Here is a 24635-nt window from a genome sequence, read left to right as displayed (position 1 = left end):
TGTATGATGAATTATACTCGGTGAATAATAATAGAGTACCGAATACACTCTGTTAGCGCTCATTCGTCCAGCAGCTCTCTCTTTTTCTTTCGCGTTTTTTTCCTATTTAATTTAAATCATATTTATTGACGCAGACGTCGGTATTTTCTTATTTATTAGGGAAAAGCAGCGTGTATGCGCACACATTGTAACTATAAGTCGTAGCGGATATCGGTACCCTTTTTCGTATCGTGTACCTTATTTTGCGTTTGCGTCTCGATGAGGAAGATGGACAGGCTCTTCTCTATCTGACGAAGAAGCGAAGATCTTCGCTCTCTCTCTTTTTCGAAAAATCGTCCTGCGACGATTATGTTCTATCTATCGGATCGGTGGCGTGGGCGCGAGTCCGGGCGAATCCGGCGATGCACGCTTACAATTAGTATTGTTGCGCATTTTCTTTTCTTTTTTTTTTTATTAGCATATCGTTGTGTCTCGTCCATTGTTTCTTTTTTTCTGTATAATGTGTTGTGTACCGCTACTGGCATGCGTAGTTTTATTTGGAGATTGTTTTTTCTCGTAGAATAAGTAGTTAGTATTTAGATTACCTTTTTAATTTAATCCACTCCTTCTCCCCTTTATTCCTCCCCCCTGCCCTTCCCTCCGTTTCCTTCATGCAGCGACACCATCGGCATTGTGCATGCGTATGTGTGTATTGTTTGTTGATTTCTATATTATATCGTGTATTCGAAAAAAAGAGACCCAGAGGAGAAAAAAGTAAAGGAAAAATAAAGACGGGAATGTGAACAGTCCCGAGTGAGGTCTCAGGCCTCGCGATGATCAAATAGATGTATAGAAAAAAAAAAAAAGAGTAATGTAATCTATTCCCGTGCGCGTCGGCATGCAGAGAGTACAAACAATAATAATATTAATTATATAATTTTTAACGATATCTGCGAATAATGCGGCTTTTACAATGATTAGTCTTATATCTTATTGTTAGTATTTGTGTACATATAGAGGATATAGCGACTCTGTACAATACTGTGATAATATTTATATATTTTTACGTCTGTACATGGCACAGATACACACACACACACACACACACACACACACACACACAGAGACACGCATATATACCTTCTCGACTTCGACAATATAGTCCCTGTAGTCGTTCGAACCTTGTCACTTGATTCTCTGCTGATAGATTCTCTCATATTACCGATGTCATGTTTTATTCTCGCGAGCCAGGTAGGTATTTCACAAAAATCCTATTTTCTTTTTAAATCATGCTAATTTAGATAATTTTTGAAGAAAAAAAAATTTATCGATTCGAATAATAATATACGCTTCGATTTTGAAATAAATAATTTAACTTGAAATAATATTTAATTTCAAATAAAGTAATTTTACGGAGATATTAAAAGTTGACGAAAACATGTATATATGTATATAAACATATATAAAAAAATATTTTTCAAATATTTACGCGATACATAATTTTTTTCTTGATATAAATAGACATCGCTATTTTTGATTAATTATTGATAATTTTGAAAGAAAAATGCGTTTAAGAAGAAATAGTTCCGCATTTTCGTTGTTTTTCCGTTTAATTAATATAAACTTTTTCTCGTGTGCGAGCTCGTCGATTATCTCGCAATAAAAGATTTCGGACTACGAAGATGTTGGAGTCTTATTTCGCGTTTCAGACACGGGGCGGATATATATGCCTATTTTTGACAATCTGTTTCGGGATATATTTAGAGGTCCAAAAACATTCCGCGGTGCGCGTTAGGGATTCCTTTATTTCTAATGGCGCGTTAGTACCAGCGTTGTAAGTTACATCGAGTATCATTATCGCGTGGCACACATAATCTCGGAAATAACTGCAACGTCGTTCGAAGTTTGAAGATGAAACCGATACGGGAGGAAGAAGCGCAAGGTAGGTTTTGCGTTCCAATCAAACAGGGGAAAATAATCGATATCTCTCTTTTTAATAGAAATATTCGGCTATTCTCTTAATGTACTCTTTACCGATTAGCTGTAATAATAATGATACGATATGCGCGCGTAGAGGATATATATATATATATATATATATATATATATATATATATATCTGCAAGCATTTATCTTGGCGTTTAATTTTCGTGGTTTCGTCACTTTGATAATATCGATCGAAATAAAGTGCCACATGTGTTACTATTTAGTTCGTTACACATACATACGCGGTGAACGCAAATAGTTAGTATACTTTTTTTTTTACTAGTACATAGCGTTAATAATAATTATTATAATACAGATTACGAATTATTATGTATCCCAAAATATATAAAACAATGTTGATGCGTTGAATGTCTTCAAGATCTCATTTTATGTCAATCGACATGACATTTCTTTTATCTCTATTTAACTTTTCTGTCTTGTCAAACTTACGAAAGCAGGGTGTCTACTACCTAAAAAATCTGGGAAACTTGATATTCTTAGGAAATTTTTTTTATCTTGAGAAATCAGGAATTTTCATAAAATTTTATATTGGGGCTCGTAAAACTTTTTTAAAAAGTTGTCTTTTTGATATTTCTATTGTTATATTGCAAGCAATCTGTCAATTGGCAATCATAAGGTACGCATTTGCATGTGACTCGCGAGTTTGCAGTGCACAATCTTTATTGTAATTCTATTAATAAAAGAAAGAAAATATTATACAATCGAAGAAAAATGCTCATAAAAATTTTTTTTTCATCACTTTTTTTAAATCTAACATTCGAAATTTGAGTTGCTTTTTTTTCCTTCGTAATCATGTCAATGAAAGACACAATAAAAAGCGCACAATAATTAAACTCTCACTTCGAAATTGCATCTAAAAATTTTTTAAATTTTATCTGATATTTTGAACAAAAAATCGGGAAATTTTGCGAGAATGTTTTTGCAAGACTCGAGTAGATACCCTGGAAAGGAAATAAGGGAAAGATTAAATGCGAATACCTGACACATTTGTTAAAGAAAGCGTGAACCAGGAAAAAGCGGAAGTAGAAATCGAAGGGTAAGAAACGCAAGCATAATGTAAACGACACGGCATCTTACGAGAAAAATTTCTTTATTCGTCGGCGTTTACCAAATGCATCAAATGCCCTTATTCGACCTGAAATCGTTCTCTAAAGAGAAGAAAAAGAAAAACGACAGATATTTCGATGACAAATCTCAGACCACAGATTGTTGGAGATTGATCAGTATTTACAGTGATAATTTTTCGAATAAAAATTTTTATGAATTTTTAATTACGCTAATCTATTTCATTCGTAATGAGGGATTCATCTTCTCGGGACGCTGTTCCCACAATCTGTTTATTAGTAAATGAGATGCGAATCACGATGCGTTTAACGAATACTCGCGTAATTCCGGGTGCCGGAAACACGCGTGAGGCTTTCGCTACCGCGGGGTCGAGGCACGATTTATGATTTAACGGAATAAGAACGCTTGTGGACGCCGTTCGTTCGTCCGCCCGCCGGGGTTGCAGACGAAGAAGGCGCGCATCCAGGTGTATCGCTTCTCGCGCGAGACACGTAACGAGAGAGGGGCAAAAATGAGAGAGACAGACAGACAGAGAGAAAGAGAGGGGAACTCGAAACCTCTCTCGAGATACCTTCACGTGTGAGAAAGAGGGAGAGAGAGACATACATGCGTACGTATGTACGCACGCACGCACGCACGAAAGATGGAAGCGGAGTTCCATATACGGTCACCTTTGTCAAAGCCCGGTTGTCGCCATATACAGGCAATGTTCGCGATGGCAGACACTTATATAGAGTCCGACTTAAGAGTCAGGAATGTTGCTTTTTGTCGCGCCTTCTCTACACGTACACACACCCGCTCGCGGGTAAACAGCGGAGGGGTAGGAAAGTGGTAGTCGGAAGCGAACGTGTGCCGGCTTTTCGAGCTTTCCAATTGGTATCGCGCGCCCGCGTTCTCCGGGCCTCTCTCTCGCAGATAATAATTCGCACGCGTTTCCGTGCGCGATTCGCACGCATATGTATTGTCAACAGTTTTGCCGAATCAAACGATAATTAGCATAAATAGCGAGATGGGAAATGTGCGTTTCCTTTTAAATTGAGAAAATTACTTTTAACAATAGAATTTAATTGAGGAAACTAATTTCTCTCTTTCTCCTTCTCTCTTATGTAGTCCAAAATCTCTCCTTCTTTCTCTCTGTACATATGTCGTTGAAAATGTTATTGAAAATAAAAATAATAAAAAGACATTTATACATAATTTTTTATAAGGAAAGGGAGCCAAATAATGCTATCCTTCTTTCGGCTTTCGTTTAAAAAAAAAATTTAAGTCGCTCTTATAGATGCATATAAAATTTGCAAAATGCGGACGTTTAACAGTGAATTTATATTAACAAGAATGCGTTCTCATATTTATGCGTATAGCAATTAGTTTCTATAAAAACTAAATCATGGTCGTCATTATTATTTAAGTAAATGAAATATGTAAAAATATCTCGGATAAAAAAAAGTACATCATACGATTATTACTGTAAAAGGTATTCAAATCGAGAAAACGCTAAGGGAAGAAAATTTCACGAAGCGTTCCTGCCCGAGGGTCGCGAGCGAATTCGCGAGAGAATCTCTTCTCCTCTGCGAGTGCATCGCGCGCACTCGCGCGAGTGGAGTCTGCGAGAGAGATGTGGCCATATAAGGAGCGCGGACAAGAGCTCGCGCATCTCTCCGTCCGCTAGGTAGGTAGGTAGGTAGGTAGGTAGGTAGGTAGGTAGGTAGGTAGGTAGGTAGGTAGGTAGGTAGGTAGGTAGGTAGGTAGGTAGGTAGGTAGGTAGGTAGGTAGGTAGGTAGGTAGGTAGGTAGGTAGGTAGGTAGGTAGGTAGGTAGGTAGGTAGGTAGGTAGGTAGGTAGGTAGGTAGGTAGGTAGGTTGGTAGGTAGGTAGGTAGGTACGTTCGTTTGATAGGTACACTCTCCTCCTTGTTGCTCGGTAACGTTCTTTCCTCGTTCGTCGTGACCGTTGTCCGGTACTGATTCGTCGCCACGCGAGAAAAAAGCAGACGTCGCGTCTCCTGTTATCCGTCCTGTCTTGTCCTGTGTCCTCAAAAAAAAAAGAGTAATGTAATCTATTCCCGTGCGCGTCGGCATGCAGAGAGTACAAACAATAATAATATTAATTATATAATTTTTAACGATATCTGCGAATAATGCGGCTTTTACAATGATTAGTCTTATATCTTATTGTTAGTATTTGTGTACATATAGAGGATATAGCGACTCTGTACAATACTGTGATAATATTTATATATTTTTACGTCTGTACATGGCACAGATACACACACACACACACACACACACAGAGACACGCATATATACCTTCTCGACTTCGACAATATAGTCCCTGTAGTCGTTCGAACCTTGTCACTTGATTCTCTGCTGATAGATTCTCTCATATTACCGATGTCATGTTTTATTCTCGCGAGCCAGGTAGGTATTTCACAAAAATCCTATTTTCTTTTTAAATCATGCTAATTTAGATAATTTTTGAAGAAAAAAAAATTTATCGATTCGAATAATAATATACGCTTCGATTTTGAAATAAATAATTTAACTTGAAATAATATTTAATTTCAAATAAAGTAATTTTACGGAGATATTAAAAGTTGACGAAAACATGTATATATGTATATAAACATATATAAAAAAATATTTTTCAAATATTTACGCGATACATAATTTTTTTCTTGATATAAATAGACATCGCTATTTTTGATTAATTATTGATAATTTTGAAAGAAAAATGCGTTTAAGAAGAAATAGTTCCGCATTTTCGTTGTTTTTCCGTTTAATTAATATAAACTTTTTCTCGTGTGCGAGCTCGTCGATTATCTCGCAATAAAAGATTTCGGACTACGAAGATGTTGGAGTCTTATTTCGCGTTTCAGACACGGGGCGGATATATATGCCTATTTTTGACAATCTGTTTCGGGATATATTTAGAGGTCCAAAAACATTCCGCGGTGCGCGTTAGGGATTCCTTTATTTCTAATGGCGCGTTAGTACCAGCGTTGTAAGTTACATCGAGTATCATTATCGCGTGGCACACATAATCTCGGAAATAACTGCAACGTCGTTCGAAGTTTGAAGATGAAACCGATACGGGAGGAAGAAGCGCAAGGTAGGTTTTGCGTTCCAATCAAACAGGGGAAAATAATCGATATCTCTCTTTTTAATAGAAATATTCGGCTATTCTCTTAATGTACTCTTTACCGATTAGCTGTAATAATAATGATACGATATGCGCGCGTAGAGGATATATATATATATATCTGCAAGCATTTATCTTGGCGTTTAATTTTCGTGGTTTCGTCACTTTGATAATATCGATCGAAATAAAGTGCCACATGTGTTACTATTTAGTTCGTTACACATACATACGCGGTGAACGCAAATAGTTAGTATACTTTTTTTTTTACTAGTACATAGCGTTAATAATAATTATTATAATACAGATTACGAATTATTATGTATCCCAAAATATATAAAACAATGTTGATGCGTTGAATGTCTTCAAGATCTCATTTTATGTCAATCGACATGACATTTCTTTTATCTCTATTTAACTTTTCTGTCTTGTCAAACTTACGAAAGCAGGGTGTCTACTACCTAAAAAATCTGGGAAACTTGATATTCTTAGGAAATTTTTTTTATCTTGAGAAATCAGGAATTTTCATAAAATTTTATATTGGGGCTCGTAAAACTTTTTTAAAAAGTTGTCTTTTTGATATTTCTATTGTTATATTGCAAGCAATCTGTCAATTGGCAATCATAAGGTACGCATTTGCATGTGACTCGCGAGTTTGCAGTGCACAATCTTTATTGTAATTCTATTAATAAAAGAAAGAAAATATTATACAATCGAAGAAAAATGCTCATAAAAATTTTTTTTTCATCACTTTTTTTAAATCTAACATTCGAAATTTGAGTTGCTTTTTTTTCCTTCGTAATCATGTCAATGAAAGACACAATAAAAAGCGCACAATAATTAAACTCTCACTTCGAAATTGCATCTAAAAATTTTTTAAATTTTATCTGATATTTTGAACAAAAAATCGGGAAATTTTGCGAGAATGTTTTTGCAAGACTCGAGTAGACACCCTGGAAAGGAAATAAGGGAAAGATTAAATGCGAATACCTGACACATTTGTTAAAGAAAGCGTGAACCAGGAAAAAGCGGAAGTAGAAATCGAAGGGTAAGAAACGCAAGCATAATGTAAACGACACGGCATCTTACGAGAAAAATTTCTTTATTCGTCGGCGTTTACCAAATGCATCAAATGCCCTTATTCGACCTGAAATCGTTCTCTAAAGAGAAGAAAAAGAAAAACGACAGATATTTCGATGACAAATCTCAGACCACAGATTGTTGGAGATTGATCAGTATTTACAGTGATAATTTTTCGAATAAAAATTTTTATGAATTTTTAATTACGCTAATCTATTTCATTCGTAATGAGGGATTCATCTTCTCGGGACGCTGTTCCCACAATCTGTTTATTAGTAAATGAGATGCGAATCACGATGCGTTTAACGAATACTCGCGTAATTCCGGGTGCCGGAAACACGCGTGAGGCTTTCGCTACCGCGGGGTCGAGGCACGATTTATGATTTAACGGAATAAGAACGCTTGTGGACGCCGTTCGTTCGTCCGCCCGCCGGGGTTGCAGACGAAGAAGGCGCGCATCCAGGTGTATCGCTTCTCGCGCGAGACACGTAACGAGAGAGGGGCAAAAATGAGAGAGACAGACAGACAGAGAGAAAGAGAGGGGAACTCGAAACCTCTCTCGAGATACCTTCACGTGTGAGAAAGAGGGAGAGAGAGACATACATGCGTACGTATGTACGCACGCACGCACGCACGAAAGATGGAAGCGGAGTTCCATATACGGTCACCTTTGTCAAAGCCCGGTTGTCGCCATATACAGGCAATGTTCGCGATGGCAGACACTTATATAGAGTCCGACTTAAGAGTCAGGAATGTTGCTTTTTGTCGCGCCTTCTCTACACGTACACACACCCGCTCGCGGGTAAACAGCGGAGGGGTAGGAAAGTGGTAGTCGGAAGCGAACGTGTGCCGGCTTTTCGAGCTTTCCAATTGGTATCGCGCGCCCGCGTTCTCCGGGCCTCTCTCTCGCAGATAATAATTCGCACGCGTTTCCGTGCGCGATTCGCACGCATATGTATTGTCAACAGTTTTGCCGAATCAAACGATAATTAGCATAAATAGCGAGATGGGAAATGTGCGTTTCCTTTTAAATTGAGAAAATTACTTTTAACAATAGAATTTAATTGAGGAAACTAATTTCTCTCTTTCTCCTTCTCTCTTATGTAGTCCAAAATCTCTCCTTCTTTCTCTCTGTACATATGTCGTTGAAAATGTTATTGAAAATAAAAATAATAAAAAGACATTTATACATAATTTTTTATAAGGAAAGGGAGCCAAATAATGCTATCCTTCTTTCGGCTTTCGTTTAAAAAAAAAATTTAAGTCGCTCTTATAGATGCATATAAAATTTGCAAAATGCGGACGTTTAACAGTGAATTTATATTAACAAGAATGCGTTCTCATATTTATGCGTATAGCAATTAGTTTCTATAAAAACTAAATCATGGTCGTCATTATTATTTAAGTAAATGAAATATGTAAAAATATCTCGGATAAAAAAAAGTACATCATACGATTATTACTGTAAAAGGTATTCAAATCGAGAAAACGCTAAGGGAAGAAAATTTCACGAAGCGTTCCTGCCCGAGGGTCGCGAGCGAATTCGCGAGAGAATCTCTTCTCCTCTGCGAGTGCATCGCGCGCACTCGCGCGAGTGGAGTCTGCGAGAGAGATGTGGCCATATAAGGAGCGCGGACAAGAGCTCGCGCATCTCTCCGTCCGCTAGGTAGGTAGGTAGGTAGGTAGGTAGGTTGGTAGGTAGGTAGGTAGGTACGTTCGTTTGATAGGTACACTCTCCTCCTTGTTGCTCGGTAACGTTCTTTCCTCGTTCGTCGTGACCGTTGTCCGGTACTGATTCGTCGCCACGCGAGAAAAAAGCAGACGTCGCGTCTCCTGTTATCCGTCCTGTCTTGTCCTGTGTCCTCCCGTCATCTCTCTTCTGCCTCCCCTCCCCCTAAAAAAATTCGCAAGTTTTTTCGATAATTCAAGACTTATCGCTCTTCTTGGTTTCAGGAGGACGGTGGATCGCCCAGATCTGACATTTGCGCCAATGAGAGCGACGGCGACAGCAGCGACGGTGATTCTAAGGATCCTCTCAAGAATAATCACTCGGGTGAGTCTCTCATTATGCGCGGCCCATTGTAGCGGAATGCAAAAGAATTGTCGAAAGCCGTGCTTGGATTAAGATTCGGAAAGCTTTTCATCCTCCTCTTTGAATCTTTCCTATAAAAATATATAGACAATATATAGAATACTATATATTTTTTTTGAAAAATAAGATTGTATAGCGTTTTAAATATTAGAAGCAAAATGCGTGTTTTTTAAATAATATTATACATCCCGTGTATAAAAATGTTCGGATAAAAATATATCTTTTTTTTTTTTGTTTTGATAAAAGTGTGAATTTTTTCATGGGAATAAATAACTTTATATTCAATTGATTAAAATATAGATATTCAATAGATACACGATTTCTAATATTTTCTATATGATCGTTTAAAACGGTAGAAAATTTATCATTTAATATTCAATAGGAAAATGTGTATTGGATATAAAAATGGCATATTTATATTTCGAATTAGATTCGATCGCATGGATTCACGATCCTTTTTCAAATGACGAGGTTTATGTGGTTTCCTCTTCACGAAGGAGACGAAAGACTTGCAAATATCGGTCACATTATCGCGGAGTAAACACGTATTATTCACCACTAGGCAGACATAATTATTAACCGCCCGAGTTTCTGCGAAGTTCTAGTTAGATTAAGTTCTGCGGTTACGTCGATTTTCTGTTATTCACGTGGCCGTGATTATATTCATGATATACCTTTCGCTGTTCCAAATGGAGAAATAGACCTTCCACGTAACTTTAGAATCTTAACGCAAAACTCTCATTTTCAATGTACGCTTGTTACCAATGTATCTTTTCCTCTCTTCGAAAAATGGAAATCACTTGTCCCACGGCCGTTGAAAATGTTATTGAAAATAAAAATAATAAAAAGACATTTATACATAATTTTTTATAAGGAAAGGGAGCCAAATAATGCTATCCTTCTTTCGGCTTTCGTTTAAAAAAAAAATTTAAGTCGCTCTTATAGATGCATATAAAATTTGCAAAATGCGGACGTTTAACAGTGAATTTATATTAACAAGAATGCGTTCTCATATTTATGCGTATAGCAATTAGTTTCTATAAAAACTAAATCATGGTCGTCATTATTATTTAAGTAAATGAAATATGTAAAAATATCTCGGATAAAAAAAAGTACATCATACGATTATTACTGTAAAAGGTATTCAAATCGAGAAAACGCTAAGGGAAGAAAATTTCACGAAGCGTTCCTGCCCGAGGGTCGCGAGCGAATTCGCGAGAGAATCTCTTCTCCTCTGCGAGTGCATCGCGCGCACTCGCGCGAGTGGAGTCTGCGAGAGAGATGTGGCCATATAAGGAGCGCGGACAAGAGCTCGCGCATCTCTCCGTCCGCTAGGTAGGTAGGTAGGTAGGTAGGTAGGTTGGTAGGTAGGTAGGTAGGTACGTTCGTTTGATAGGTACACTCTCCTCCTTGTTGCTCGGTAACGTTCTTTCCTCGTTCGTCGTGACCGTTGTCCGGTACTGATTCGTCGCCACGCGAGAAAAAAGCAGACGTCGCGTCTCCTGTTATCCGTCCTGTCTTGTCCTGTGTCCTCCCGTCATCTCTCTTCTGCCTCCCCTCCCCCTAAAAAAATTCGCAAGTTTTTTCGATAATTCAAGACTTATCGCTCTTCTTGGTTTCAGGAGGACGGTGGATCGCCCAGATCTGACATTTGCGCCAATGAGAGCGACGGCGACAGCAGCGACGGTGATTCTAAGGATCCTCTCAAGAATAATCACTCGGGTGAGTCTCTCATTATGCGCGGCCCATTGTAGCGGAATGCAAAAGAATTGTCGAAAGCCGTGCTTGGATTAAGATTCGGAAAGCTTTTCATCCTCCTCTTTGAATCTTTCCTATAAAAATATATAGACAATATATAGAATACTATATATTTTTTTTGAAAAATAAGATTGTATAGCGTTTTAAATATTAGAAGCAAAATGCGTGTTTTTTAAATAATATTATACATCCCGTGTATAAAAATGTTCGGATAAAAATATATCTTTTTTTTTTGTTTTGATAAAAGTGTGAATTTTTTCATGGGAATAAATAACTTTATATTCAATTGATTAAAATATAGATATTCAATAGATACACGATTTCTAATATTTTCTATATGATCGTTTAAAACGGTAGAAAATTTATCATTTAATATTCAATAGGAAAATGTGTATTGGATATAAAAATGGCATATTTATATTTCGAATTAGATTCGATCGCATGGATTCACGATCCTTTTTCAAATGACGAGGTTTATGTGGTTTCCTCTTCACGAAGGAGACGAAAGACTTGCAAATATCGGTCACATTATCGCGGAGTAAACACGTATTATTCACCACTAGGCAGACATAATTATTAACCGCCCGAGTTTCTGCGAAGTTCTAGTTAGATTAAGTTCTGCGGTTACGTCGATTTTCTGTTATTCACGTGGCCGTGATTATATTCATGATATACCTTTCGCTGTTCCAAATGGAGAAATAGACCTTCCACGTAACTTTAGAATCTTAACGCAAAACTCTCATTTTCAATGTACGCTTGTTACCAATGTATCTTTTCCTCTCTTCGAAAAATGGAAATCACTTGTCCCACGGCCTATCAATCAATATCGCGATTAAGAGGTAAATTGGCCCTTGTAGGTCACACATTTTTTTTTGCTCCGTTCCTGGTCACATATGGGTCATATCTTGTCGCAGTTTTAGCTATCTCAAAGTGCTTGAAAAAATCCACAAAAATTTATATTATATATATTCCTCGACATCTGTTAAAAATAATCATATACAACAAAAGTTAAAAAATAATTTTAAACATTTTTTTTTTTATTGATTAAGGCCTTTGGGATATTTTATTGTTAAAATATCGATGGGATCAAAATGACCTATATGTGACCGATTAAGGGTTGACAAAGAACAGACAGTTTAGCGCGTTAACAATTCTGATTCGCATCGTCCTCCCTCGCGTCATCTGATGCTAATCACGTTCAATTGTCGCCGATACCATTTGTGTCGCGCTTGACCTCATCGCGCGGCTGATAATGAACAGCTGTTCAGGACACACAGGTAAGTGAGTAGACAGGTAAACATATCCACCGGCCGGTGGAGCCGAGAGGAGGTAGCTTGACGCTTGAGGTAGAGGAGACAGAAGGAACGAAGCGTGAGAAAAAGGTGGGAGAGAGATAAAGGAGGAGGAAGAGAACGCGAGGAGGAAGCAGGGGGACGGGGGGAGGGGGAGAGGACGCTCTTAAAATGCGAAAGGCGTGCGAGCGATGACGGGGTTATCCGTGTAGGGAGCCCGTAAGGAGTCGCGTACGGCCGACGATGACCAAACTTAGACGACAACCGTGCTGCCTAACTGGGAAGTAGGATCCGGTCGCGAAAGCCGCCGCAGAAACGGTGCGGCGGTGCAGGTGTACACATAAATATCGATGCTAATATGTCGCGTGGATGCCATTCTATCGCGCCGCCGTCCGAGACGCGAGCGCGTCGGTTTTTTTCCTCGCGATCTCGTCGGCCCGTTCCAATTCGATAATAATCCCACCGGTTGTTATGCCCCTCCGTATTCCGCGAGAGAGCGAACAAATGTATAATACATCCCTGCGGTATAACGAAGGCGCGCCCGCGCCGAGAGGTCCCATTATCATGAGCGAATGGATGGACGTTCGCCGTGCGAGTCACTTTTAATTAGGAGCGTTTGCTCGTTCGAATGCAGAAAGCGTACGCGAGAGACGTTACGATATGTTTTCTCCTCGTGTGTGTATGTGTGTGAACGTATACACTCTACATAATACGATTGTTTCCGAGAGAGTTTTTGGATGCACTCCTAACAGACGCACTTCACACCGGCTTAACGAGCACTAACGCGTACAGAAAGATATGTATTTTATAATTGCCTTCCGAAGACTGATCTCTAAGTTGAATATGTAAGATAGAAGGAAATGTTTGCTCTACTAACACGAACTTGATAATCTCTCCCTTCTTGGATTCAAGTACTCTTGTTATCGGAATACGATATTTCTTGGAAGGCTTTATATAAAATAGTATTATATGTCGCAAGTCAATTCAGATCAGTTTGAAAAGTATCAAGATTATCTCCCGTGGAGATCCTCGAAGGAGAGATTACAATTTTCATTGTTTAATTAATTTCGCGCCGGCTATTCGTTCCTTGAAAACTTACCGTATTTTTCTAAGAAATATGCATATGTAGTAATTTATGTTAAACGTGTGGAGATTCGGTGAATCAGAGCGCAGATTCGCACCTGGGTGGTCTGGATTGAAGTCTCGGCTCGACCGCCATTCCTAAGTTTTTCTCAGCATATACATCTATACCAATAGAGAGAAAACGAGTTTAACGTTATGTCGAATGACGCATTTCACAATTTTGATACAAATAAGGGATATATATATATATATATATATATAATATCTCTTCCTACATCTTACATTCTTTAATCCACCCGTTAGGTTCTATTCAACACATATTATCAATTGTCCTCTCGGAAAGCATTTATCTCGCATTGGAATTAAAAATATATTCAAGCCGCGAATTTTTTACATCAAACTTACATTCGAACGAATTTCGATATTTCCTCGTGATAAATTTCACCTTCAACCAAGTCAATTGTCGGTGTTAGGCGCCACTCACACGTTCAATTTCTCTTTGATTTCCTAGGAAATGTGCCTTCGTTCTCTGCAGGGATTATGTACCAGATGCCTCAGAGTGTCATTTATTCGCCCAGTCCAGGGGTCTTGCTCGGCATAGGACAAAACGGGCAACCGGTGCAAATATCTCAAGACGGAGGTAGGTTTCTCTCTCTCTCTCTCTCTCTCTTTTTCTGCCGCTGCAAGGAACGTACAAGATTTTTATGCAATTTATCGTGCCGTACTCATTTCAAAATGTCGTTACGCAGAGAATTTCGAGCATAATTTGAAAAGTCGGTTTTACATCGGGAAGCTCGACGGATTCACTCGGAAATCGCTCGCGCGCTTCTTCAGCTCATCTGATTCACTGGTAACATCCGGAGAAATAATCACGTTTATGACTAATGATTTTGCATAACGCAAACTGGTCGCATTATAAGCGATATAGTGTTAAAATAGATGCATAGCGTTTTATATATGTTAATCCTTTCAGGACAGTTATTTCTTTTTAAATCGAGCTTTTACAAAATTCATAAAAAGTATTTATTTAATGAAAAGGAAAAACATAATTTTGATCAAAAATGAGTTAAAATATGATATTCTTTGAAGCAATCAGTTAGAGAACAACATAGAGAACAGCATTACATTCATACCTTGACTCTGATCTTTTCTTTTCTTACTAACTATAAACACATCTTCTTTGTTTTCTTTTTTATCAGGCTCAAATTGAATGAGAGAAGGGAAATGCCTATCAATAAGTCTCTTCGGATGTTTTCAGGCACTTGTTCTTCTTTCAAATGATTTTGCATGTTGATTGATAATTTCTCTGATCAATTGAACTCTGAAATCACCAAATTAATTCCATTTTCAGAAAACTTCAAATTTTAGGAGAAAAATGAGTAAAAAACATGAAAAATGCGACATTTATCGATGAAAATTAAAAACTTATATATATGTTTGCCATTTTTTGAAAAAAATCTCAAAACTTATATATACATCTGTCAAAGGATTAATATTTAAATGAGAGTAAATAGGGAAGAGGAGAAGAATAAGAGATAAATGCGACAATAAATCATAAACTCTCGTTTTCTTATAATTTTTCTGTTTTTCTTTTCACACGAATGTATATCGAAAGTAGAAAAATCCGAGAAAAGATAGCATCGCAATTTTGCGATGATGGAATATCTCATTTGCGTTCTTTTCCCTTGTAACTTCCTTACAGGTACAGTGACATCGGTAGCAAACTCGTCACAATCGAGCCAACCGTTTATCACGATACCACTAAACGTCGCGATGAGCGCGGCGGGATTGTCTTTACCAGTGACCTCCAGGATGACCTCCAGGTCGCCCACAACGACGACAATGACGACGACGACGTTGTCCACCTGCGGTGATTTGCCATCCGATCTGAGCAAGGATCGAGAATGACACGGGAGTCTTTTGACGAGCGCAACATCCGACGACGATGAAAGTAGTAGTTAAGCCTCCCTTCGTGCTAGAAACGGAAATTGTCACGTTTAGAAATGACTCGCAGGTATTTCTGGATTCGCGATATGTATTTGCACGCTTAGGATGATATCGCGACGAATAATCGCGGAATTTTTGAATGGAATTCAGGGCGACTACAATTATCATCGCAAAGTGGGATTCTTCGCTCCCCTTCGTTCTTTCGTTTAAGAAAAACCACGAATGATAAGGAAAAGATCGACGAAACCGATATTCATGTATTTCTTGACTAGTAACAGACTATAAACATGAATGCAAAATTACATAAATTGATAACAAGGCGTTTCTAAAGAGAATAGAAAGATCGAATAATTAACTTCTTTCGGTATAAAAAAATATATATATCTGATTGTAACATTATGTGTGTGTGAGTACTATCGTATATAATACCTGAAATTGTTCTCCTAAATGATCGGAACGAAAAATGCCGTTCCTCATGTTCTAAGACGGACTTCAGTAGCGTATTCCGAGAATACTCACTGCCAATTATGTGAGACTGACACCGCATACGAATCCAATTCCTCATTTAGACAGTCGCTTTGTTTCTCGATATATAATAATTAATTAATTTGCCGTATAGAATTTTTCGAATTATTTCCATGAAAATTAGTTTACTTGCATTTGCCGAAAATAATCCATCAAAGCTTCATGCGAATATCGTATACATATTATGATATGATCAACTTTATCGCAATATTTACTATAATCACGAGTTCACTAAGTTCACGAGTTACAAGTACCATAGGTACGCGATGTAGTCGTGGTAAAAAGAAATTGTGGGCAAACAATATTTTGTCAATTTGAAATGTATGTTTTAACAATAAATGTTGTAACATTATTAAGAGGATCGCGAATCCGAGTATTCTGCCAACAATTAGTGCCAATATGTAAAATTTATTATACATAGATCTTGCAGAAATTCGATATGCGCTAACTATACCAATATTTTTTATCATCCTAAAACTAGAATTGTACGTTTTTTTCATAAATACGCCAAGAAGTAGAATCGTTCAAGAAAAATCTGTTAAAATTGAAATTATGTGTGCTAAAGCGAATTAATCTTTGCTATAATTAGAATTTTATATAATATAATTAGATATTAATTTACGAAAATAAATGTTTTATAGATTTTTCTTTAACTCTTTCTTGTTTTTAATTCTCTTTAATCTAAAAAAAGTTGACTTTTACAAAAATTATTTTACGTTATGTTTATTGTATCTTTACCAGAAATAAAATTTTATCATTAATAAATTAAAAACCTTTAAAAATGAATGATTATTCCATTCTTGCGCTCATAGTTTTAACCAGCGAAATTGATCGACAGTGATATCTGATTTGTAAATGTAGAGCGATGTACATCTTAAATGTTATACAGAAATAAAATATTGCAGCTCTCGTAAATCTGCATAAAATGTAGCGCAATGCAAATTCGAGAGAGACGAATTATACTTGATAAAGATAAACAGATACCGCAAAGAGAATTTAAGATTATATTTCTGCGATGTTCGATGTATGATCTCGTAATAGATCATTTGTACAAAACGTACAAATTTTATACAAATCGTTATGAATGACTATGATTGCGATGGTATCTTTATGAAATTTTGAATAGTTAATTTTCAAGACAGAGAGAAAATCTGTCGCTATGTCAGATATATGTCAAAATGTGCAATATTAGAAACTCAAGTTAAATATCAAGAACAAGATTTGTTATTATTTAGTAGACTTTAGCATAAGTTAGCTCGCTATACGGACACACAGATACTATAATAGTATGGATAAAATAAAATAGAATATTACATGTATAAGTGAAATACGAATCTTTTCAAATATGTAAAGTTGAGAGATGATTTAAATAATTATATTATATTATTATTACAGAATATTTTTATATATAATAATATTATTATTGTTATATATCTAGGATTATTAATATAATAATTATCATTATATTTAAATCATTTCTCTCATTAACTTATTATTAATTATATAAGCTTGAAAAGAATTCGTTTGCAAGTACTTAAGCAATTTTTTGCGTGATTCTACGGGAATTGTACGGAAATTGTAAGAGAGATAATGAGAAATTCTCTGCTTTTATTTTATTCATACTACTCGCTGTGTATAATGGATATTTCGTATACTTTTCATAGATGTGTGTTTGACTCTCTATCTTTCTTTAATAATATACGATAATAATTATATAAAATATTTATTTGGTCAAAGACGCGCTTGTGCGTTAAAATATGCTACTTAAATCTTTATAATTCAGGTATTAAAAAATTTTAGTGTTATAAATATTTGGGGCGAGGTGATGAAATTATCTCGCAGTTCAACAATGTCTGAAACTTCGTCGAACGGTCCGTGGGTGTCCTAATCACATCGATTTTTTAAGGATATGGTGAATAAAGAATATACGAATTGCGAGCGAAGAATCCCATAAGAGACGAGCAATAACGTGTATAATACGTTACTTTACCTATATTTTATATATAAATATTATATATACATAGAGGAGAAGTATGTATATATATATATATACTATAACTTTTTTATTACTTCTGTACCGAAATATTGCAGCGTGAAGAGTGTTTGTAACAGAATGCCGTAACGAATGAAAAACAAAAATATATAAATCCACGTGCCACTGAATCCACGTGTCACTGCTTTTTCTCTTTTTTTTTTTTATATTAATCACAGATCTCTACATATTATACTAGACCATTAATAGCGGTAACAGTAATATAAGGGCAGCCATATCTAATTGGGCAGAAATATATAGGTTGCACAGCCAAGTATGCTACAAGTTATTTGCTTATTTCTTATCTATATATGTGCATTTGATATATTTCTCACTGTTTTATTTTTACTGTAAGATATTGGCTATCAGGCCTTATCAAAAAAGGCACGGCATCTCGAATTCTGCCCAATTAGATATGACTGTCCTTGAATCATATTTCACCATATAAGGTTTACATGTGTTAATGGTCTAGTATAATATATAGAAAAATCTATGGTGTCGTATATAACGAATATGAAAAACAAAAGTAAATCCATGTATCATACTGCGTTTTTTCTTTCTTTTTACACTAACTCTAAATAATAATTGCGTTAATTGTGTGCTATTGTTGAAATTGTTGCGGAGTACATGATGGTGAAGGAAGAAACAAAGAAAAATGAAATACAGATTATATGAAATGTAATTTATCTCAGATTTTTTTTTATGAATTATATTTTACAGCTTTCCCCTGATATATATTTTTTATAGATAGAATGAGCTTCTAATAAAATATTGAAAAAAATTATAACGTCCAATTTTATATACATTTTCATAAAAGAGGTATCAATTTTTTAACCGAAAATATTTGAAAAACAAAACTCTATATCGTTAATATTTTATAAGATATTAAAATTAATTTATTTACCAAGTTCTATAATTTCAAAATTATTTACTGAAATGAATCAATTAATTCAGTTTTTATAGTTATTTACTAAGATTGTAAAATTAAGTTGTTAAATTTTAAAAGATCAATGAGAGAGAAATAGGAAAGATATATCATATTCCACAAAAGATGATTAGCATTATTTAATCTGATTTAATCTTTCTGATATCATATCAATGATAATGTCCAATACGAACAACTTAGAAACTTTTAACTTTTCACGATAAATTACAATTAATTGTAATATCGTATTTTATATTTTTACCTTTATTTTGTTTCCTGACGAGTAACTACTTGTTCTTCGTTGTGAGATCCGATGGCGATAAACGGCTAATTTAAAAAAAATTTTCTCTATTACAGTCTGTACCCCCTGTGATAGAGCTCGCACGATTGGCTAGCCTGAAGAATAAACGTCAGTAAACGCAGTTATGTACCGTCATGGCGACGCTGCCGCCGCGGAAAAATCCGACTCCTACGAAAATTTCGAAACAGCATTTGACACCGTTGCAAACGCTCCTGCAGTTGGGTTTCCCAAAACACCGAGCGTACGTATGGCCGTGTGACATAAAATTATGTTTACGTGACTATTATATGACATATTACCGACGCGTGTGCTTTATTCGTTGTAAACAAACAGCTGTCAAACGTGGTCTTGAATAGCATTATTTCGCATTGTTCTCGATCGAGCAAAATTTATTCTTATAAATTCTGATATTTAAATTTTTAAACAAATTGTCCTTGATATTTCAATATTGGTCGTATTATTTAAAATTTTAATTAAGTTGCTTTCTCTTTATAATATTTTATCACTATCTCTTTATCTCTGAATAAATAAATTTATCTATCTATCTATCCCTCTCCCTCTAACATTATATATACATATTTTTTTATATCTGGATATTTGGAAAAATATTAGAATGATTTGTTGATTTTGATATTTATATTCAATATTGATGATGATGTTATGTATTTTTAGGGAAAGGGCATTAGCTGCAACAGGATATCGTGGTGTGCAATTAGCATCAGATTGGCTGCTGGCACATGTGAGGGATCCAACTTTGGATTCTGATATACAGCGGCAATATGTTCTGTATGCTTGTCCGACAGGATCATTAGCTGAACAGCTCGAGCTGTTTTGGTCAGAAAGTAAAGATCTAGGATGGAACGGTGCTCACAGCTTTATACCACATATTACCCTCATCTCCTTCTTCGATGTAAGATATCTCTAATTTTATTTATCTGAAAACAAAATACAAGATATTTTATATACTTGACATTTTAAAATTTACATTTAAATATATATTTTATTATTTTCGCATATTTTCGTAGGCCCCTGACGAATGTACGGAAGAATTAGTTAATGCTCTTGAGAATGTGGTTCGTCAGGATGGATTACATGAACATATCGAGCTAGAGACATATGTGTCGCCTAATTTTATGGGCCTTTTCGTTAAAGATGTAAACGCGGAAGGACTGAAAAACATTGCTGTTCGCTATGCCAATAAAATCAACGCTCTAGGTATCACTGCCGAACCGCAAATAAAGTCTCTGCATCTTACGCTGGCTTACCAGTTTCCCAGCAATTTATTCCAGTCCCTTCGCTCGATGGTCGAGAAACTAAGGCCGAACACGTCGGCCAACTGGGAGCTTAGATTATACTCGAGGGATTCAAGATTACAGAATTTGCATGTACACAAAGTGACGCACGCCCATGTGTCCCGGGAACACGACGAATTAGAATTAAGAGTAGGAGATTACATATACGTTCCAGAGGGAGCGTGTAGCGCATCCACGGATGGCTGGGTAGAGGGTATCTCTTGGTTGACCGGAATATCGGGTCATTTTCCGTTGAATCACACCAAGAGGACTGCAGAATCGGACTCGTGGACATTGCATACTACTGTGCCGATTATTGACAACAAATGCGAGAGCGCGGAAGAGGAGGAGATCCCGAAAGTCAGAAGACCACCGCCGGTTCTGTCTCCGAGCGATTCCGTGGATACACCTGATGGAATTCCCATCGCCGACGAGCCAGTAATTATTTCTGAAATATATTTTGTTTTTTGTCATATATAATCATTGGCGAATTTATAACATATATCGTTTCCAAACCTTTTCAGATGGCAGCATCAGAAGCATCTCAAGCACCGTCCAGAGAAATCTTCATATGTCGGCACGGCGAGAGAGTGGATTTTACTTTCGGCACATGGATACCGTATTGTTTCGAATCGAACGGTTCCTATGTGCGCCGTGACTTGAATATGCCCAAGGAAGTACCATCCAGGAACATCCAGGACTTTCAAAATGACAGCCCGTTGACCACCGTAGGTGAGATGCAGGCGAGTTTGGTAGGTGAGGCCATGAAATCGTCGAGTATTAAGATTGACGTGGCTTTCACGTCACCGTCATTGCGTTGCGTTCAGACGCTCGCCCATATTCTAAAGGGATTCGAGTCTGATATTCCGATCAAAGTAGAGCCAGGTCTGATAGAATGGTTGGCATGGTATCCGAATGGCATACCTGTCTGGATGACTTCCGAGGAGTTGGTGAAGGCGGGTTTCAATGTGGATCTTGATTACGATCCGATTGTAAAAGCTAAGGAGCTTCCTCCAAAAGAGAACGCCGCGCAGTATTATGAACGGAGTTACGAGTTGATCAAAAAGATCATAGAGAATACAGTTGGTAATATTTTAATAGTGGCGCATGCAGCTTCCTTAGCAGCTTGCACCAGACAATTGACCGGTGGTAGGATACCCCCGGCAGCCGAAGTAACTAGATTAGTTCAAAGGGTACCTTATCTGGCATGCTTATCTGCGCGTCAAAGTATTGACGGCTGGCAGCTCCATCCTCCTCCCTTTCCACCGATTACTCATACCAGCAATAGTAGATTTGATTGGAAGGTTCTAATGTAATAATGTTGCACGCGAGGTTCTAATGTAATAATGTTTAGCTTTTGTTGAGGAAAACATTTTACACAAAACCTATATATATACAAAAGACTGTTATAATACAATGAATTTTTATGCAAGGCTGTTCCCAATGTCAATGACACTGAAACAACAGTATTCCAACGAATCAAAAAAAAAAAAACAAAAGTTATGGAAGAATATATATTTGACATATACAAAATATGATTATTTAAAAAAAAAGAAAAAAAAACAAGACCTAGTCGATCGCTCGACAGTTAAAACATATTTATTTCCTCAGAAAATGATATACGGGTATTGAAGTATAGTTTTATCCCTTAATGATGGTTATATAGAATACAAATACTAGCCAAAATGTTATTATTGGTATATGATGTATACCAATACTGCTAAATATCTAATATATATATATATGATATATACTAGTCTTGATTGGACACATTTTTTTGCCGAATCTTGGATAAGGCACTAAATAAATAACTAAAATGTGGTTTAATATTTTAAAGTAACATGCTATTTTCGGATTAATATTCATATAACTATTAATATTTCTCTTCAACATGTTATAACACGACACATTAAAGTAGTAGAGATACAGAAAAACCGATAAAATGCATGTGTGCATATTATTTGTGATTTTCTGTCGCTAGAGAAATATTTCTATATGAGCTTTATCAACATTTCTTGAAAATTTTAGAATTACGACATGTCAATTAAATGTGACATTAAATCTAATTTAATGATATGTGCATTGCATCGCAATAAATTGATGCATAGAATAATAATATATTTATAGTTATCGTTATTGATGTTACCTTTTACAGAAAAGAAAAATGATACCTTTATATATATGTATATATTTAGATATAATCGATTTTCAAAAATATATATTTGATGTCCCACTTTTTTTTAAAATAGATTCATTAGTTGGTAAGTATTGGAAAGGAACGCAAAAAGAGATCTTTACATATTGTATGAATATATATGCTTATATAAATATAAAGCATATATATATGTATATATAGGCAATATTTTATTAAATATATATTACAATCTGTGTAATATATATTACTAAATATTTTACTTCTTCTCTATTTGCGTGATATAAATTTATTGAAATATCATATACAAATTCTGATAATGTACAAAAATATTATGCTATATACAAAAGGAAGTATTAAAATATAACAAGGCTTAAAAACTTTTATCATACTTTTTATAATTACCCTGTATAAGAGTCGACTAAACGTGGCCGCCTTCCTTCAATTTGCTTATCAAGGTGTCGACATCCGGTAATATAGCACCAGCTTGTCTAACTGGTGGATCTTCTACCGAGAGTATTTCGATTCTCGGCGTTGTATCTACTCCGAGATCTTTCGGAGTTATCTTTTTAATGGGTTTTTTCTTAGCTTTCATAATATTTGGCAAAGTCGCGTAACGCGGTTCATTCAAGCGAAGATCGGCGCTCAAGACTGCGGGAGTTTTCATCTTGATTACCTCTAATCCACCATCAATTTCGCGTGTAACAGTTAATTCACCATTATTGTTCTCAACCTGAATAAAAAAAGAAAAAGTAAGACATTGGAATAATAATGTGAAATTTCGTTACCTTATTACCTTGCTGCAAAATGTTCCAGCTGGCCAATCCAAGACACCGGCAGTCATTTGTGCGGTTTGATTGTTATCATCATCTATGGCTTGTTTGCCGAGTATTACCAAATCCACTTTCTCTTCTTGCGCCAATTTTGCCAATATCTTTGAGATATGAATGGGCTGCAACGTCTGGTATTCAGGGCCAGATATTTCTACGTGAATTCCACGGTCTGCACCCATGGCGAGCGCAGTTCTGATTGTATCCTGCGACTGAGCTGGTCCACAGCTGACTGCTATCACTTCTTGGGCAATTTTCTTTTCTTTCATTCTGACAGCTTCCTCTATAGCTATTTCATCGAAAGGGTTCATCGAGTGTTTAATACCATCCGTAACCACTCCAGACTTATCTGGTTTGACACGAATCTAAGAATGTAAATTGAAAAAATGAATGAAAACGAATCTTTTTACACAAAAATTATTTCGTCGTGGAGAAGTGTTTGTTTTATATAATAAATTGTCAGAAATAGTTTAATTTTTTTTTTTTTGGTACGTTATATTTTATTAAAATCTAAAGAAAACATATATATTTACCTTCACTGCATAATCTATTACTCTTTTTACACCTACAAGCACACGCGCCATTCTCGCTCAATAAAGATATTCAACTATTCTCGTTCAATTATTTTTAATTAAATGTCAACGGTGGGCTTATTTTTTTTGTAACTCCTTTAAACGTGGCTCTAAGTTCAAAGTCTGAATTATTATGCAAGATTATAACCTCAGAATTATGACTTATGACCAACTTGGAAAATGAAAATAGTATAGCAAGGAACGCGAACATTCAGTTCGTATGATTGGATCAACGGCTTGGTGTTACCAGAGAGAAGTCTAGGGGGATCACGCCGTCGTTTTTCATAAAATACTTTTTCTAGCTGGTACAGTAGCGTCAACTAGATCCATTTTAGAGCCGGCGGAACTACATGGCCAGATTCACTTTTCAGTACCATGGTAAAACGACCGGTTGGTGCATGTCCATGCTAAATACATAATTGTGGATTAAAATTGTGGAGAAATATTATGGATTTATTAATGTTTTATTAACTGCGCGTGATATTTTGCTATTCTAGTATATTCTATACTACGGACAGCGATAATAAATTATTATTGAAGTAATTTTATAACATAAAATAAATTTTCTTA

General features: G+C 36.1%; 3 protein-coding genes across 3 annotated transcripts; 2 read left to right on the top strand and 1 right to left on the bottom strand.

The window, feature by feature from the left end:
• The first annotated feature begins 5101 nt into the window (after nucleotides 1–5101).
• Nucleotides 5102–18665, top strand: LOC115233911. The gene is made up of 4 exons (XM_029804545.1): nucleotides 5102–5466; nucleotides 9218–9317; nucleotides 14001–14129; nucleotides 15192–18665. The coding sequence occupies exons 1-4, from the start codon at nucleotides 5440–5442 to the stop codon at nucleotides 15395–15397; spliced, it is 462 nt and encodes a 153-aa protein (XP_029660405.1). The 5' UTR covers nucleotides 5102–5439; the 3' UTR covers nucleotides 15398–18665.
• Nucleotides 18666–19199: 534 nt separating this feature from the next.
• LOC115233824 (protein UBASH3A homolog) lies at nucleotides 19200–22022 on the top strand. The gene is made up of 4 exons (XM_029804426.1): nucleotides 19200–19460; nucleotides 19892–20129; nucleotides 20245–20949; nucleotides 21036–22022. Exons 1-4 carry the CDS (start codon nucleotides 19354–19356, stop codon nucleotides 21825–21827), a joined length of 1842 nt encoding a protein of 613 aa, XP_029660286.1. The 5' UTR covers nucleotides 19200–19353; the 3' UTR covers nucleotides 21828–22022.
• Nucleotides 22023–22929: 907 nt separating this feature from the next.
• Nucleotides 22930–24230, bottom strand: LOC115233825 (electron transfer flavoprotein subunit beta). Its single transcript, XM_029804427.1, has 3 exons — nucleotides 24027–24230; nucleotides 23460–23858; nucleotides 22930–23396 (listed from the first exon to the last, which is right to left on the bottom strand). The coding sequence occupies exons 1-3, from the start codon at nucleotides 24075–24077 to the stop codon at nucleotides 23085–23087; spliced, it is 762 nt and encodes a 253-aa protein (XP_029660287.1). The 5' UTR covers nucleotides 24078–24230; the 3' UTR covers nucleotides 22930–23084.
• Nucleotides 24231–24635: the final 405 nt, after the last annotated feature.

This window comes from Formica exsecta, unplaced genomic scaffold (genome assembly GCF_003651465.1).
Source record: "Formica exsecta isolate Colony F162 unplaced genomic scaffold, ASM365146v1 scaffold191, whole genome shotgun sequence".
In the NCBI taxonomy this organism is placed as follows: domain Eukaryota; kingdom Metazoa; phylum Arthropoda; class Insecta; order Hymenoptera; family Formicidae; genus Formica; species Formica exsecta.
The sequence above is the reverse complement of the archived record's forward strand: the minus strand, read 5'-3'. Positions and strand labels throughout refer to the sequence as shown.

What these genes read in the sequence shown, in the direction of transcription:
- LOC115233911 (XM_029804545.1), top strand. Translation starts at nt 5,440, where the DNA reads ATGTCATGTTTTATTCTCGCGAGCCAG. An exon ending in GTTTTATTCTCGCGAGCCAG is followed by an intron (nt 5,467 to 9,217) that starts GTAGGTATTTCA and finishes TCTTGGTTTCAG; the next exon opens with GAGGACGGTGGATCGCCCAG. An exon ending in TCTCAAGAATAATCACTCGG is followed by an intron (nt 9,318 to 14,000) that starts GTGAGTCTCTCA and finishes TTGATTTCCTAG; the next exon opens with GAAATGTGCCTTCGTTCTCT.
- LOC115233824 (XM_029804426.1), top strand. Translation starts at nt 19,354, where the DNA reads ATGGCGACGCTGCCGCCGCGGAAAAATCCGACTCCTACGAAAATTTCG. An exon ending in CCCTCATCTCCTTCTTCGAT is followed by an intron (nt 20,130 to 20,244) that starts GTAAGATATCTC and finishes ATATTTTCGTAG; the next exon opens with GCCCCTGACGAATGTACGGA. An exon ending in TTCCCATCGCCGACGAGCCA is followed by an intron (nt 20,950 to 21,035) that starts GTAATTATTTCT and finishes AAACCTTTTCAG; the next exon opens with ATGGCAGCATCAGAAGCATC.
- LOC115233825 (XM_029804427.1), bottom strand. Translation starts at nt 24,077, where the DNA reads ATGGCGCGTGTGCTTGTAGGTGTAAAAAGAGTAATAGATTATGCAGTG. An exon ending in TAATAGATTATGCAGTGAAG is followed by an intron (nt 23,859 to 24,026) that starts GTAAATATATAT and finishes TTACATTCTTAG; the next exon opens with ATTCGTGTCAAACCAGATAA. An exon ending in CTGGAACATTTTGCAGCAAG is followed by an intron (nt 23,397 to 23,459) that starts GTAATAAGGTAA and finishes TTTTTTATTCAG; the next exon opens with GTTGAGAACAATAATGGTGA.